Source organism: Primulina eburnea, chromosome 6 (genome assembly GCF_022965805.1).
Source record: "Primulina eburnea isolate SZY01 chromosome 6, ASM2296580v1, whole genome shotgun sequence".
Lineage (NCBI taxonomy): Eukaryota > Viridiplantae > Streptophyta > Magnoliopsida > Lamiales > Gesneriaceae > Primulina > Primulina eburnea.
Window position 1 is genome coordinate 32839097 of NC_133106.1, and position 17750 is coordinate 32856846.

Sequence of the window (17750 nt, forward strand, 5' to 3'; positions counted from 1 at the left end):
ATTTAGTAAATGAAATACTCAGAATGTGTATTAAAAACCTGGATATTCGAGTATGCATTAAAAAAAAAAACTTTTCGCAACTAATTGAATTTTTTGAAATACTTAGTTTTACTTATGAAATATTTAATTTAAATTTTAAAATACTTGATTTAGTAAATGAAATACTCAGAATGTGTATTAAAAAGCTGGATATTCGAAAATACATTTAAAAAAAACAAATTCGTAACTAACTGAATTTTTTGAAATACTTAGTTTTACTTGTGAAATACTTAATTTGAATTTTAAAATACTTGATTTAGTAAATGAAATATTCAGAATGTTTATTAAAAAACTGGATATTCGAATATGCATTTAAAAAAAAAACAATTCGCAACTAATTGAATTTTTTAAAATACTTAGTTTCACTTGTGTAATACTTAATTGTAATTTTAAAATAATTGATTTAGTAAATGAAATACTCAGAATGTGTATTAAAAAACTGGATATTAGAATATGTATTTTTTTAAAAAAAATTCGCAACTACTTGAATTTTTTGAAATACTTAGTTTTACTTGTGAAATACTTAATTTTAATTTTAAAATACTTGATTTAGTAAATGAAATACTCAGAATGTGTATTAAAAACTGGATATTCGAATATGCATTTAAAAAAACAAATTCGCAACTAATTGAATTTTTTGAAATACTTAGTTTTACTTGTGAAATAATTAATTTCAATTTTAAAATATTTGATTTTGTAAATGAAATACTCAAAATGTGTATTAAAAACTGGATATTCGAATATGCATTTAAAAAAACTTTTCGCAACTAATTGAATTTTTTGAAATACTTAGTTTTACTTATGAAATACTTAATTTTAATTTAAAAATATTTGATTTAGTAAATGAAATACTTAGAATGTTGTATTAAAATACTGGATATTCGAATATGTAACGTAAGTTCACCAAATGCTCGCATTTTCTTCCAAGATGCATTTAAATGACATGTTCATTTCATTTTAATATACTTGATTTGGTAAATGAGATACTCAGAATGTGTATTAAAATACTGGATAAGTACCTAATTTTAGTTTCAAAATATTTGATTTCCTAAATGAGATACTTAAAATGGATAATAAAATACTGGATATTCGAATATGCATTATGATGCAATTTCAATGCAAATGAAATTTTAACAAATACATTGCTCATCACTTCTCATGAAATAAAAATAACAATTTGTTTTGGTATACAAATAAAGAACTTACTTTTACTCCGGGACAAGTATGCTACTATATTTTTGTTAAAAGTAAGTGCTTATTTTGATCTACAAACAACTTACTCTTACTCCACGATCAGTAATGAACTGTTTCATTTCTTTAAATGACATGAATAAGTATTCTAATGAATCTTAGTTGGAAAAACCAATCATGACTGAATTTACGTTGCATATTCGAATATCCAGTATTCTATCACATATTATGAGTATCTCATTTACCAAATCAAGTATTTTAAAATTAAAATTAAGTATTTCGCAAGTAAAATTAAGTACTTCAAAATGTTCCATGCTTAGTGACCGAGCAAAACTTTCATTGTAAAATTCTTAGTGATCGAGCAAAACTTCAAAATTTTCAATACTTAGTTGCGAATTTTAAAAAAAAAAATAAAGAAAATATCTAAATAAAATGAACATGTCATCCAAATGCATTTTAGATAGAATGCGAGCATTTGATGAACTTACGTTGTATATTAGAATTTCCAGTATTTTAATACTCATTCTGAGTATCTCATTTACCAAATCAAGTATTTTAAAATTGAAATTAGGTATTTCGCAAGTAAAACTAAGTACTTGAAAAAGTTCAATGCTTAGTTGCGAATTTGTTTTTTAAACAATAAAAAAAATAATTAAATGAAATTAACATGTCATCCAAATGGATCTTGGATGAAAATGCGAGCATTTAGTGAACTTGCGTTGTATATTCGAATATCCAGTTTTTTTATACACATTCTGAGTATTTCATTTACTAAATCAAGTATTTTAAAATTAAAATTAAGTATTTCATAAGTAAAACTAAGTATTTCAAAAAATTCAATTAGTTGCGATTTTTTTTTAAAATGCATATTCGAATATCCAGTTTTTTAATACACATTCTGAGTATTTCATTTACAAAATCAAATATTTTAAAATTGAAATTAATTATTTCACAAGTAAAACTAAGTATTTCAAAAAATTCAATTAGTAGCGAATTTGTTTTTTTTTTTAAATGCATATTCAAATATCCATTTTTAATACACATTATGAGTATTTCATTTACTAAATCAAGTATTTTAAAATTAAAATTAAGTATTTCACAAGTAAAAGTAAGTATTTCAAAAAATTCAATTAGTTGCGATTTTTTTAATGTATATTCGAATATCTAGTTTTTTAATACACATTCTGAGTATTTCATTTACAAAATCAAGTATTTTAAAATTGAAATTAATTATTTTACAAGTAAAACGCAGTATTTCAAAAAATTCAATTAGTTGCGAAAAGTTTTTTTTTTTTAATGCATACTCGAATATCCAGGTTTTTAATACACATTATGAGTATTTCATTTACTAAATCAAGTTTTTTAAAATTAAAATTAAGTATTTCACAAGTAAAAGTAAGTATTTCAAAAAATTCAATTAGTTGCGAATTTGTTTTTTTTTTTAAATGCATATTCGAATATCTCGTTTTTTAATATACATTCTGAGTATTTCATTTACTAAATCAAGTATTTTAAAATGAAATGAACATGTCATCCAAATGCATTCTAGAAGGAAATGCAAGCATTTGGTGAACTTACGTTACATATTCGAATATCCAGTATTTTAATACAACATTCTAAGTATTTCATTTACCCCTCGTTAATCTACTTAATTCGTTCGACAATGATTTATGCTTTCGACGAGATTTTATATCCAATTGAACACGCCCTCTCAAGCTATGTCAAACTAATTCAACTCTGTGAAGTAATTAAATCTCTTTAATTATTTATCAAGGGTGAATTGCATGTCGTTTTATTAAATCCACTAGCTTTCGACCTACTGAACTATGACTATCGACGTATATCCGACTTCATATTTATCTGTAAATTTTAAATCCACAGATTAAGTTACTTGTTCCTATCACGGGATATTCTCTCGAAGAACATTGTCCGGAAATCTTCAAATCTTCGCTCTAAGCCTTTTTTCTTTTTCAAAGCTTTGCGGCTGCTGAAAAGTCCTTGAACATGTCATCCAAATGCATCTTGGATGGAAACGTGAGCACTTGGTGAACTTACGCTACATATTCGAATATCCAGTATTTTAATACTCATTATGAGTATCTCATTTACCAAATCAAGTATTTTAAAACTGAAATTAATTATTTCACAAGTAAAACTAAGTACTTGAAATGTTCAATGTTTAGTTGCGAATTTTTTTAAAAAAAATAAAGAAAATATATAAATAAAAAGAACATGTCATCCAAATGCATCTTGGATAGAATGCGAGCATTTGGTGAACTTACGTTGCATATTCGAATTTTCAGTATTTTAATACTCATTCTGAGTATCTCATTTACCAAAGTATTTTAAAATTGAAATTAGGTATTTCGCAAGTAAAACTAGGTACTTGAAAAAGTTTAATGCTTAGTTGCGAATTTTTTTTAACAATAAAAAAAATAATTAAATGAAATAAACATATCATCCAAATGGATATTGGATGGAAATGCGAGCATATTCGAATTTGGTGAACTTGCGTTGTATATTCGAATATCCAGGTTTTTAATACATATTCTGAATATTTCATTTACTAAATCAAGTATTTTAAAATTAAAATTAAGTATTTCAGAAGTAAAAATAAGTATTTCAAAAATTCAATTAGTTGCGATTTTTTTTAAATGCATTTTCGAATATCCAGCTTTTTAATACACATTCTGAGTATTTCATTTACTAAATCAAGTATTTTAAAATTTAAATTAAATATTTCATAAGTAAAACTAAGTATTTCAAAAAATTCAATTAGTTGCGAATTTGTTTTTTTTTTTTAAAAAAATGCATACTCGAATATCCAGGTTTTTAATACACATTCTGAGTATTTCATTTACTAAATCAAGTATTTAAAATTAAAATTAAGTATTTCAGAAGTAAAACTAAGTATTTCAAAAAATTCAATTAGTTGCGAGTTTGTTTTTTTTTAAATGCGTATTCGAATATCCAGTTTTTAATAAACATTCTGAGTATTTCATTTACTAAATCAAGTATTTTAAAATTGAAATTAAGTATTTCACAAGTAAACTAAGTATTTCCAAAAATTCAATTAGTTGTGAATTTGTTTTTTTTAAATGCATATTCGATTATCCAGTTTTTAATCCACATTCTGAGTATTTCATTTTCTAAATCAAGTAGTTTTAAAATTAAAATTAAGCATTTCACAAGTAAAACTAAGTATTTCAAAAAATTCAGTTAGTTACGAATTTGTTTTTTTTTTTTAAATGCATATTCGAATATCCAGCTTTTTAATACACATTCTGAGTATTTCATTTACTATATCAAGTATTTTAAAATTTAAATTAAGTATTTCATAAGTAAAACTAAGTATTTCAAAAAATTCAATTAGTTGCGAAAAGTTTTTTTTTAATGCATACTCGAATATCCAGGTTTTTAATACACATTCTGAGTATTTCATTTACTAAATCAAGTATTTTAAAATTGAAATTAAGTATTTTATAAGTAAAACTAAGTATTTCAAAAAATTCAATTAGTTGCGATTTTGTTTTTTAAATGCATATTCGAATATCCAGTTTTTAATAAACATTCTGAGTATTTCATTTACTGAATCAAGTATTTTAAAATTGAAATTAAGTATTTCACAAGTAAAACTAAGTATTTCAAAAAATTCAATTAGTTGTGAATTTGTTTTTTTAATAAAAAAATATTTAAATTAAATATACATGTCATCCAAATGCATCGGGATTGATGAGTGGAAAGAGAAGATGTCCAACAAAAATAAGTATTTATATACTTTTTTATTAATTAAAAGGGTAAAAATGTAAAAATGCATGAAATATGTAGTAAAAACTAAGTTGGTCTTGTGTCAGGTACTAAAATACAAAAAAAAACTGTTGGGTACTGAATCTTAAATAAATCTTGGACAGATGTATTTTTCTACAAATTACCCTTGATTTAACATTTATTCTGTATAATTTAATTTATAATATATTAGAGCAATCAATTCTTCGCAATATATTATGATGATTTGATATAAACAAAATTGGTAACAGAATGAGTTTGTCATAACTCATATACCTACACACACAATAATATCAATATAAAATCAAATTTTTTTGCATAAAAATTAAGTGGAAAAAGAAAGAAAAGAAATTCGTATTTGTTTAAAGAAATATGATTGATGTGTTTTACTGCCGTCTCTATACACACAGATCGACCCTACCCATATTTACAATAAAAATTAATACTCTTAGCATAAAAAATAATACTTTTTCATGGATGACCTAAATAAGAGATCCGTCTCACACATACTATCAGTGAGACCGTCTCACACAAGTTTTTGCCTTAAGAAAATATATCTTTATTTTATCTTTTATACATCATTTCCATTATATAATTTTGATATATATATATATATATATATATATATATATACATGAATAGTCAGTAATAAATAAGATTATCCAATGGTATGCATCGATCTTTCTCGTTCACAATAAATCACACTACTGAAGAATATTAAGAATAATGATTGGATTTCCTAAAAAAAAAATCTTGAACCGACGAAAACTTATCCACGCAAGCCTGCAATTTATGTAAAGGGCTTAGATGTTAATATCATATTTTGGCCAGCAATAAATTGTTCCAAGAAAGGTGAAATCGCTCACCTTAGGCGTCCTTCACCCCCGGCCCGACAGGATTGTGAGAGGAGGTAAATCATGGTGACTCAGCCAACCAACAGCAGCTAGACCTTATGCTACGCTGCGCACAAGGAGCTCCCCCTCATTGGAGGGAATTTAACTGAGCTTGTGAGATTCGATCCCTGGTCATTGTTCCAAGATTTACTGCTGCTGACCAACTGAGCTAAGTCCATGCGGGCGGCCAGCAATAAATTGAATTTATAGGTGGTATGAATGAATGTTTGAAAAATTAATTTAAAAAAATTCAATTTATTGCTTGTTAGTTATATATATAGGTAGATCACGACTTTTGTTTTCCAACTGTGGAAATGTAATAATATCCTTTCATTAATATAAATCAATACAAATCCAAAAACTCAATAAAAATATATTTGTAAAATTTTAATTGCTCAAGCACGTACATGTAATATCAAAATTTATATTTATACAGCCTAATATATAATAGATATTAATATATAACTAGTGCTAATAAATTATCACCAAATATAGATCAATGGAAGTGATTTATATCACTTCAAAAATAAAATATAACTTATGTATTAATTTTTTCAAATAATTCATTTTTATACTATATTTAAATGTTCAACCCTACTCATATTCACAATAAAAAGTAATACTCTTAGCATAAAAAGTAATAATTTTGCATGGGTGACCCAAATAAGAGATCCGTCTCACAAAGACGACCCGTGAGACCGTCTCACATAAGTTTTTGTCAAAAAGAATTAGATAAACAGTAGTAGAATAATATCATAATATGAAGTTTAATATAAACATATTTTATAGTTTTTTAACTAAGATTTGAATGTAATTAGTTTAATAAATTATCTTAGAAAATTTATATCAACGGTTAAGAATTTTAATATAATAATAATAGAAAAATTTGAAGAGTTTAGTTCTATGAAGAAATTTAAAGATTTTAGTTGAGCTTCTTTTTGTATATTTATATATCATATAAATTTAAAAATTCAATCAATACACAAAACTTGGGAAAAAACTTGTGTGAGACGGTTTCACGGGTCGTATTTGTGAGACGAGTCTCTTATTTGGGTCACTCATGAAAAAGTATTATGTTTGATGCTCAGGGTATTATTTTTTATTGTGAATATTAGAAGGGTTGGCCCGTCTCACATATTATGATCCGTGAGACGGTCTCACATGAGACCCAATCCAAAACTTGATAGTATATAATATTTTGATTTATAATTTTCAATTTTTATATGTTTTATTAATTATTCATGATTTTTAAAGATTTTTTTTTTTTATCAATAATCATAAAATAGAAAATTTCTCAATCAAGAAAGCGACAAAAATATTACATACAATTTCGATATGTTACAACTTTAAATAGAAAAAAACAAATTATTTCGAATAGTCAATATTATTTATTTATTCGCTGTATATTTAACAACAATAATCTCTAAAACATTAAAATCAAATGATGTTAAATATACAATATTATTTATGTTAATATATCACAATATTTAATTGTATTAATTTTTATTCGAAAGTTTGTCGATTCATCAAAACTATAATCGATAATAATAGTACGACACAAAACACTTAAACCGTAGTATCACGTTTTGATTGCTCTACCTAATAAAGACAATTATTGTATCCAACAATCTCTCTCAATAATTACACTTCTTGCAATCAACGAGAATCAAGCTCGTGACTTTGAATTTGATATTAATTGTAAAACCGCGAGTTTGTCGGTTACCAAAAGCTATAGCTGATGGTGACAGTGTAACACAAATTTTTTAAATTTTACAACAGTTTTAACACCACATTTCGATTATTTTACTCAACAAATATAATTATTACACTCATCAATAATGTGTAACATACGTTTTATATGCTAGTATGCTAGAATATATAAATACAAGAAACCTAACCTGTATAAAAAAAAAATGTTATTTCTATTATATACAGGTCATATGATTAAAAAAAAGTTACTTAAACAATTATTTTAATTAATAATTATATATTCTATATTTTGTCTCAAACATCATCATCATCATCTTGACAAGTTATCATATATCAGAGTATAATTATGTATATATAAAATTAGCGTACCGAATAAGAACAAGTCGACAGCAGGGGGCCTGCTGGGAAATATTCACAACCGTACTCCAAGAAGATTCGTCTCATCAATCGCTTTCATGGTGTTTCTTTTTATCATGGATGTTTGCTACTTAAACGTAACTCTGAGAGAAAAAGGAGGCTGGAGCAGGTTCTGGGGTTGCTACTCAAACCTAACTCTGCCGAATCTCCCCTGAATCCCCGTCTATATTTTCAAAAACACATGTATATGTTTCTGTAACTCAAAAACGATGGAAGAAGAAGGAGAAGAGCCACTTCTGGAGTTGGGGAATCGTACTAGTGGTGATGATGATGATTACAACAAGGGTGGCTTCAGAACTTTGCCACTTATCATTGGTAAGTAATTGTTTTCTTTAAACTCTTACTTGTCCTGATTTAAATTTGTCTTTATTTCACTGCATAATAGCAACCAAATTCAGGGTTGTATTGTTGGTAAGTAAATTGCTTTCTTTAAACTGTTACTTATCCTGATTTAAATTTGACTTTATTTCACTGCATAATAGCAACCAAATTCAGGGTTGTGTGGTGGCAATTCATTTGAAGTTTTACTTGGTGTAAATTATAATATCAGGGGCTGACGGATTGGAGAAGATGGCAACATTTGGCGTGACTCCAAATATGACCGTTTATGTGATGGGAAAATATCATATGGGAATTGCTGATGTATCAAATTTGATGTTTCTTTGGTCGTCAGCAATAAATTTTATGCCAATCATCTGGGCAATCGTTTCAGACTCTTTCTTGGGCCAGTTCTATACCATTGGATTTGGATCCACAATTTGCTTTGTGGTAAACAGATGGGAAACATTCCATTTTAAATAATTCAGTTATTTATTTGATTCATTCTTTGAATTAAATACTTGTTTGATCGAAAAATAATTGCAGGGATTGATTCTTCTGTGGGCAACTACCATGATCCCGTATGGGAAACCGCCCCCGTCAGATGAATCCAGCGCCCTGTGCCGCTCCCTCATGGTCCCCCAATTTGTGTTCCTGTGCAGCGCTCTTGGCCTAATCTCCATTGGGTCTGGAGGAGTCCGATCCTCGTCGTTAGCCTTCGGTGCAAATCAACTCCGGAAAGGGAATCTCAAGAAGACATCATGTGTAAAAGACAGCTATTTCAGCTGGTACTATGTGTCCTACACTTTCTCCGTCCTCGTTGCCTACACATGTGTAGTTTACATTCAAGACAACTTGGGATGGAGAGTTGGTTTTGCAGTCCCCGCCTTGTTGATGTTGCTTGCTGTTTTTTTGTTCTTCTCGGCTTCCTTATGGTACATCAAACCGGATAGTAAAACAAGCTTAGTAACCGATTTGATCAAGGTCGTCGTAGCCTCTTACAGAAACCGGCATTTCAAACTGTCCGATAGAACCGATGTCGTGTACTATCACAACAACGGCTCATCTAATATTCCTCCCAGCAGGAAGCTCAGGTGTGTGAGATTCAGAGTGATGAAGTTTATCCATTTTTCCCTCTTTCATGTGCTGTGCTAATAATGAGAGGGGGTACTATGAAATTAAAGAGCGAAAAGGAAAAGTCACTATGAAATTTCAAATTCACCTAAACCTGGATCAAAGTCTTGCTGAATTTTGTTTTGAATGTTTTCAGATTTCTTAACAAGGCTTGCATAGTTGAAGATCCACATTACGGCACAACGGCGAATGGGGTTGCTTCAAATTCGTGGACTCTCTGCACCGTGGATCAAGTGGAGGAGCTCAAATCTCTGCTGCGAGTACTCCCGATATGGTCTTCGGGAATGATCATGTATGTGAACATATGCCAGACCTCATTTGCAGTACTACAAGCCGCATCAATGAACCGAAAGATATCATCTTTTGAATTTCCTGCGGCCTCATTCACCACATTTACTGCCCTATCCGTCATAATATGGGTCATTCTCTACGAACGTGTGTTTCTTCCATTGGCATCCATAGTCAGGGGGCGGCGGGTTCGAATCAGTACTAAAACAAGAATGGGGTTTGGGATATTTCTCTCATTTATCTCTATGTTGGTTACAGCAGCAGTCGAAAGCATCCGGAGAGCAGTACCTGCGGCCAACATGTCAGCAATATGGCTGTTGCCACAATATTGCCTCACAGGCTTTGCGGAGGCCTCAAATGTTATTGCCCAGAGTGAATTCTATTTTTCGGAACTTCCGAGAAGTATGTGGAGTATAGCTGCATCAATGAACGGGATTGGACTGGCTGTGGCGAATTTGGTTGCGAGTTTCATACTGAATTCTATCGATATGATTTCTAAAGCAGGCGGGCAAGAGAGCTGGATTTCGAACGATATCGATAAGGGTCACTATGATTATTACTACTTGATTCTTGCGGGTTTGAGTATGGCGAATATGGTGTATTTTATTGTTTGTAGTGGTGCTTATGGTCCATTGAGAGGGGAAAGAAATCTCGCAGAAGAAGAGACGGGCCCCTAGCCTTACTTTCCAGAATTTGTATCTTAAATTAAATTCTGACAGTGGTAGATTAATTATATCTATACTATTATAAATATATGAGTTGAATTGTGAATTTACATCTATGTCCTCATCTTCATTAAATAATATCTATTAATACATATGTCTCTTTGGTTATTTTGTTTTCATTTATCAATTAATGAAATCTAAACTAAATAAAATTTTGCATCCATTTTTTTTTATGAAATTTGCAATCCGTTTAAGTCTCTTTGGTTATTTTGTTTTCATTTATCAATTAATGAAATCTAAACTAAATTGAAGAAAAACAAAATTTTGCATCGATTTTTTTTTATGAAATTTGCAATCCGTTTTTTTAAACAAATTATATATATAATGAATTTCAAATCCGTTTTTTAAAAAAGCTTATATATATTTCAAAATGATAAAAATAATAAATATATGCTTTAGTTTGTTTTTCATGCATCCATTTTTTTTTAATGAAACTTATATATATAATGAATTTCAAATCCGTTTTTCAAAAAAGCTTATATATATAATGAATTTCAAAATGATAAAAATAATAAATATATGTTTTAGTTTGTTTTTATAGTTATTAATGTCTTCTAAAATAAATTGAAAAAAAATAAAATTTAACCTCCATTTTTTGCGATGAAATTTTCACTCCATTTTTTTTAAAAAAATTTTATATATTTAATTTCTTTGGTTATTATGTTTTCATTTATCAATTAATGGAATCTAAACTAAATTGAAGAAAAACAAAATTTTACATTCATTTTTTTTTTGAATGAAATTTTCAATCCGTTTTTTAATCTGTACTATTATAAATATATCAGTTGAATTGTGAATTTACATCTATGTCCTCATCTTCATTAAATAATATCTATTAATACATATGTCTCTTTGATTATTTTGTTTTCATTTATCAATTAATGAAATCTAAACTAAATAAAATTTTGCATCCATTTTTTTTTATGAAATTTGCAATCCGTTTAAGTCTCTTTGGTTATTTTGTTTTCATTTATCAATTAATGAAATCTAAACTAAATTGAAGAAAAACAAAATTTTGCATCGATTTTTTTTATGAAATTTGCAATCCGTTTTTTTAAAAAAATTATATATATAATGAATTTCAAATCCGTTTTTTAAAAAAGCTTATATATATATGAGTTGAATTGTGAATTTACATCTATGTCCTCATCTTCATTAAATAATATCTATTAATACATATGTCTCTTTGGTTATTTTGTTTTCATTTATCAATTAATGAAATCTAAACTAAATAAAATTTTGCATCCATTTTTTTTTATGAAATTTGCAATCCGTTTAAGTCTCTTTGGTTATTTTGTTTTCATTTATCAATTAATGAAATCTAAACTAAATTGAAGAAAAACAAAATTTTGCATCGATTTTTTTTTATGAAATTTGCAATCCGTTTTTTTAAACAAATTATATATATAATGAATTTCAAATCCGTTTTTTAAAAAAGCTTATATATATTTCAAAATGATAAAAATAATAAATATATGCTTTAGTTTGTTTTTCATGCCTCCATTTTTTTTAATGAAACTTATATATATAATGAATTTCAAATCCGTTTTTCAAAAAAGCTTATATATATAATGAATTTCAAAATGATAAAAATAATAAATATATGTTTTAGTTTGTTTTTATAGTTATTAATATCTTCTAAAATAAATTGAAAAAAATAAAATTTAACCTCCATTTTTTGCGATGAAATTTTCACTCCATTTTTTTTAAAAAAATTTTATATATTTAATTTCTTTGGTTATTATGTTTTCATTTATCAATTAATGGAATCTAAACTAAATTGAAGAAAAACAAAATTTACATCCATTTTTTTTTTGAATGAAATTTTCAATCCGTTTTTTAAAAACACTTATATATATAATGAATTTCAAAATGATAAAAATAATAAATATATGTTTTAGTTTGTATTTTCATAGTTATTAATGACTTCTAAAATAAATTGAAGAAAAATGAACTTTATCTACCATTTTTTAGAGTGACATTTAAATTTATCTTATATTTTTTGGAACGACATTTGCACTCTATTTTTTTTTAAAATTATATCTTTAATAAAATTTTAAATAATAGTAATAATCCATTTTTAAAAAAAAATTATATCTTTAATGAAATTCAAAATGATAACAATAATAAAAATATTTTTTTTGTATGTTTTTTCCTAACTACTATTATTATTATTATTATTACGACTGAAAATATATGACTTTAAATTGTGAATTTACATCTATGTTTTTATGTTCATTAAATAATATTCATTAATAAATGTCACTTTATTTGTTTTTTTTTTATGAGTCGACATTTTTTTATTAAATAATGTTAATGCATTTTAAAATAAATCGAAAAAAGATGAAGTTTACACTATTCTTCAAAATTTTTTAATTCTCCAATTTTCGAGCAGGTCTTCTGTGAGACAGTTTCATTGATATATATCATAATATATCAATATTTTTCTTCATGATTCAGGTCGGATTGGAGACATGTTTCACAAAATTGACCCACGAAACAGCTTCATATGAGTTTCTGCGACAATTTTATTTTTAATTGGAGCAAATTAACATCCATGAATAACGTAAATTTTGTGAATTTACATGTATGTCCTTATTTTCGTTTAATAGATATTGATTAATTTTACAATAAATTAAACAAAGCTGAAATTTTATTTTGGAATAAGATTTATAGTCAATTTTTTTAAAAAAAATTATATCTTTAATGAAATTTAAAGTAAGTGACATAATGTCAGCAGTACGCACAAGAACTTCCTAAGACTTCATCCATCTCTGTACTACTCTCAATCGTGCATGCTTAACCCAACAAAACTAAATAACAATGAAAGATTAATATTTTCTTAATCTTCAGGTCAAATGTTATATTTGTTACCTACGACAAGACTTTTATTTCTTATAATTGTGATATACCATTGAAAATTGCACTAACGTGAGTGTCAATGGGCCAAACCGTTAAACTTTATGCATGACAAACCCAAATAGTTATTTGGTGCCATGAGAGAACACTTCAAAAGAATTGAAATGAGCTTAAATTGATTTTATGTGTAATAATTACTCTTATATACATCAAAGTGAACGAAAATGAGGAATAAGAATGAATTCAAATCATTTTTATGTGAAGCAAATTATTCTTACATCTATAATTACTTAAAATGATTTGTAATATTTTCCTGATGTTTTTTAAACATTTTTTTTGCTCGAAAAATAAAAAGTTTTAAAAATATTACAATTATCTTCATGCTTTATGCCCTATCAAATTTCTTTCGATGAATACTTGTATAACTTGTGGTTAATTTTTCAATGACGCGATTTATGTATAGATCTTTATAAATTCAAAATATATCATGAGAAATTCAAAAATTATGGTTGTTGTAAGTCTCACACGTGCAACGCACGTACATATCTTCTAGTTAAAGTAAATATATCGCTGTATACTGGAGAAAAGAACACAGATTTTCCATTCAATTATTGCACCACAAGTTTTCGTAGATCAGATTGAAACTTGAAATCAAACAAACGGCATCCAAATTACAGGAATCTCTCATAAAACTCACTTCCCCAATAACTCAACGAATGCCACCACCACCGCGACAGAGTTGTTAGCCGCCAATGGAGTGAACAAGTCGGCCTCATTGGAATTGGCTGAGCCGCCACCGGCCAGGTCCGAAAGTGCCCGAAAAGTGATGAATGGCACCCTTTGCTGGTAAGCAATCAAAGCCACGGCTGCACTCTCCATATCCACGGGACTGATTTCAAATTTTTCGTACAAAAAGGTTCTGTACGCAGCATTGTCCAAATAAATGCTTGCACTTGTTCCTCTAGCAACTCTACTTACTTTGGGAGGGGGAGACAAGCATATTGTTGAATTGATGCACTTCTCCAAATCCAAACCCTGAACAGAATCGCTCTAGTAAACACAATCGATCTTATTTTAAAAAAGAAGACAGAGTATATAAAAATGGTGTTACCTTTAGTTGTTTGGAGAGCTTATAGTAAGTGGAATCAACAGGAACCCAGAAAGCATGTTGCCTTTCTTCTGGTGTGCCGTCGACTGGGAAGATTTCTTCTGGTTGGTACCAAACGTTATTTAGTAGATTATTGTTGTTCTTACACATGCTTACATTTGTTGCATAATCTGCAAACTTTATGTAACCGATGTCTCTCGTGTAGTCGCCATTCGCTTCGAGGGGTAACTCGTCTTCGGGACCGTTCCCGTATCTCTGCAAGATTTTAACCAAAGATCGAGCGGAAGAAACCGATTTATTAATATAAAAATGAATGGGTATCATGTGAGACCGTCTCACAGATCTTAATCTGTGAGACGGGTCAACCCTACTCATATTCACAATAAAAAGTAATATTTTCAGCATAAAAAATAATGTTTTTTAATGAATGACCCAAATAAGAGATCTGTTTCATAAATACGGATCCGTGAAACCGTCTCTCAAAAGTTTTTGCCTATAAAAATATATAATTGTGGAACTAATTTAAAAGAATTAAAATTTATATAGATTTTTAAAAATAACAAAAACAAAAATATGTGATTAATTTTTTCGATATATAGAAAATAAATTAGAGTTGTTTTTACTTTGTTAATAATTTGAATACAAAATAAGAGTGTTTAAAAATGAAATTAAACCGAGTTAAACCAATTCACCAACATAAAAAAAAATTAATTGAGAAAAATTGTTGTTTTATGTTTTTTTTATAAATATATTAATATTAACATGATTGATCTTTCATTTTCCTCTTGTCAAATTAATATTATTATATTGAATATTACTACTTTTATTTACTTTGTTGTAACCATTAATTTCTTTCATTATGTATTTTTAAAACTAACAAAATAAAAAAATTCACATATTTGGTTAGCAAGCTGGTGCATTTATTATTTCAAATAATTGTCTTTTTCACTTTATGATAAAAAAAATTTTAAAAAAAATTGATAATCGAATTTAAAAATAATATATTCAATCATTGAAAACACTCTCTTAATCCTCCAACTCGGTCTACACGGAAAGGATTGGTGCGTTTACGTATATTTTACTCTTTTTCAGCTTGGAATATAAAATATAGGGATCTCATATAGCATATAGATTACATCAAATCCACGCAAGATATTTGCAACAATTAAATATAATTCCGTAATCACCATCATATTAATTTTCACAACTTGGTTTATAATTTAAGTTGACTAACTCGCAAGCTGCATTAAATAATTGTCACATCACAGTATATTATATTCACTGGAAATGAAATAATTGTTTGAGATAATTAAGAAACATAATATATAATATATTAATATTGAAATTTCCAAAAATTCAAAATATAAATGGCCGGCTTGGTGTTGGTGGACTTACCTGCCAACTCCAAAGAGCCGAATGAGACCAATACTTGGGAATGGCAACGTCTCCGATATTAAGAGATGGATTTACGTTCCCAGCTATTCCGTAATGCACGATTCCTTTCACTTTGAATAAACTCAGCAATAGCTGTGTAGTGATGCCTGCGTTTAACTACATACGCGCGTAACAAAGAAATGGTTATCATCTAAGATATAGCCCGGGGTTTAACACTACACATCGAAAAAGTAGCGGTTGTGGGTTCTCACGGCGTCGAAAAAAATTTGTTTTTATGAATAGTTGCGTGAAGCATAACATTTTTGTTGATGTTAATTTAAGTTAATCCGAATTGTGTACGTAATTTGACATTTAGATAGCGGGGAAACTAGGCAACTGTTTATTTGTCATTTCTATAATAACGGTTGCGGGTTCTCACGGCGTTAAAAAAAATTAGGTCTGGAGTTTAACACTACACATCAAAAGATAACGGTTGCAGGTTCTCACGGTGTTAAAAAAAAATTATTTTCATGAATAGTTGCGTGAAGTATAACATTTTTGTTGATATTAATTTAAGTTGATCCAAATTATACGTAATTTGACATTTTGAGCTAAATTTCAAAGCACACAAATGCATCTTAATCAGGGTGAATTCCAAATACACACACACACAGATATATATATATATATATATCCGCAGACAAAATGAAATAAGATTGAATAGAATGAATTATATGAACTCGTGAAGCAAAAGAAGTTTAAAAACAATGAGGGTACCATGCCAAGGCCAGTCATAACAGACACAACTTTTACTCCACCAATCGTTCCAAATCGAAACCTCTTCCCTGTAGATCAAAGAAAATTCTTCAAGTTGGTGAACGTTGTCATCTAGAAACAAAAGCTTGCAAAATTTGTTCATGTACCTGCAAAATCAATGGTGAGATTTGTAGGTTCGTAACTCGGATGTTGCAGAAAAGGGCTCAGCTCAAACAAGTTTGGAATCACTATTCCAAGATAAGGCCCGTTCTTGTTAGCATTCAAGATTACTTTTAGTGTATTTCCATGTATTTCGCAGCTCGCAAAATTTGGGACGAATGCCAAGAAACTGAGTAAAGCTAGAGATGCTAAAAACTTGGTAGTCGACATTTATGATTGTACGAGTTTAGAGACAGAAGGTATATTTGGTGAGGAAGGATGCAAACTCCATCACTTATATAGATGAAAGAAGCTTAATTATTTTGCTAGTTTGAATCGATTTAAAAAAATTCAAATGAAAATTCGGTGAAAATTCGGATATTCCAAGTTGATGTCAGCGTGTAAATATATTGATCAAAGTCATATTTGTTCGATAAAATATTGCATGCTATTTTATTTTTACGCACATGTGCAAACTTTTCTCCCAAGGCTGGCCCGTGACCCGTGTCACGATAACTCATTCTGTGTTGCACCAAACACTCTCGGATATGAACATATTGTATAAAATGCATCGAGAATAACACTTTCGGTATAACATAGACCATATGTCACTATCCGTTTCTAACATGAGGAAAGAAAATTGCCACACTATAATAAAAAAACAAAAACATTAGATATGTCGTTCATACTTCATCGTTAAAGACGAGAAAAAAAAATTTATATCTCGTAGATTTTCTAGAGAATTTTATTTCTAATAATAAAATTAAGATATATCTTGTTATTCAAATCAATCATTAACGAATTGGCACATTTTTGCACTGCATATGCTTATTAATAATTGTACTGTTCTTACAAAAGAAATAAATGCTCGATAATATAAAAACAAAACATATTATCACGTTTTCTATATGTATCCTTCTCAATTTATTTTTTTGGAAGGAAACGGTCTTGTCTGGATTGAGGAGCACCACTCATTCTTTTTGTATTTTTATC

At 28.1% G+C, this 17750-nt stretch overlaps 2 protein-coding genes across 3 annotated transcripts; one reads left to right on the forward strand and one right to left on the reverse strand.

The window, feature by feature from the left end:
- Window positions 1-8099: 8099 nt before the first annotated feature.
- On the forward strand, window positions 8100-14109 carry LOC140834412 (protein NRT1/ PTR FAMILY 1.2-like). 2 transcript variants are annotated; one of them, XR_012118714.1, is made up of 5 exons: window positions 8100-8351; window positions 8587-8804; window positions 8901-9448; window positions 9625-10511; window positions 13914-14109. XR_012118714.1 is itself a non-coding variant. In XM_073199276.1 (4 exons), exons 1-4 carry the CDS (start codon window positions 8246-8248, stop codon window positions 10451-10453), a joined length of 1701 nt encoding a protein of 566 aa, XP_073055377.1. In that variant the 5' UTR covers window positions 8100-8245; the 3' UTR covers window positions 10454-10593. The 2 variants fall into 2 exon arrangements, 1 of the variants encoding a protein (XP_073055377.1); XM_073199276.1 differs by lacking the exon at window positions 13914-14109 and having other exon boundaries at window positions 9625-10593.
- On the reverse strand, window positions 13936-17045 carry LOC140834413 (bark storage protein A). The gene is made up of 5 exons (XM_073199277.1): window positions 16766-17045; window positions 16620-16687; window positions 15864-16019; window positions 14472-14723; window positions 13936-14395 (listed from the first exon to the last, which is right to left on the reverse strand). The coding sequence occupies exons 1-5, from the start codon at window positions 16986-16988 to the stop codon at window positions 14054-14056; spliced, it is 1041 nt and encodes a 346-aa protein (XP_073055378.1). The 5' UTR covers window positions 16989-17045; the 3' UTR covers window positions 13936-14053.
- Window positions 17046-17750: the final 705 nt, after the last annotated feature.

What these genes read in the sequence shown, in the direction of transcription:
- LOC140834412 (XM_073199276.1), top strand. Translation starts at nt 8,246, where the DNA reads ATGGAAGAAGAAGGAGAAGAGCCACTTCTGGAGTTGGGGAATCGTACT. An exon ending in GATCCACAATTTGCTTTGTG is followed by an intron (nt 8,805 to 8,900) that starts GTAAACAGATGG and finishes AAATAATTGCAG; the next exon opens with GGATTGATTCTTCTGTGGGC. An exon ending in CCTCCCAGCAGGAAGCTCAG is followed by an intron (nt 9,449 to 9,624) that starts GTGTGTGAGATT and finishes GAATGTTTTCAG; the next exon opens with ATTTCTTAACAAGGCTTGCA.
- LOC140834413 (XM_073199277.1), bottom strand. Translation starts at nt 16,988, where the DNA reads ATGTCGACTACCAAGTTTTTAGCATCTCTAGCTTTACTCAGTTTCTTG. An exon ending in CGGCTCTTTGGAGTTGGCAG is followed by an intron (nt 14,724 to 15,863) that starts GTAAGTCCACCA and finishes AAAATCTTGCAG; the next exon opens with AGATACGGGAACGGTCCCGA. An exon ending in AGCTCTCCAAACAACTAAAG is followed by an intron (nt 14,396 to 14,471) that starts GTAACACCATTT and finishes GATTCTGTTCAG; the next exon opens with GGTTTGGATTTGGAGAAGTG.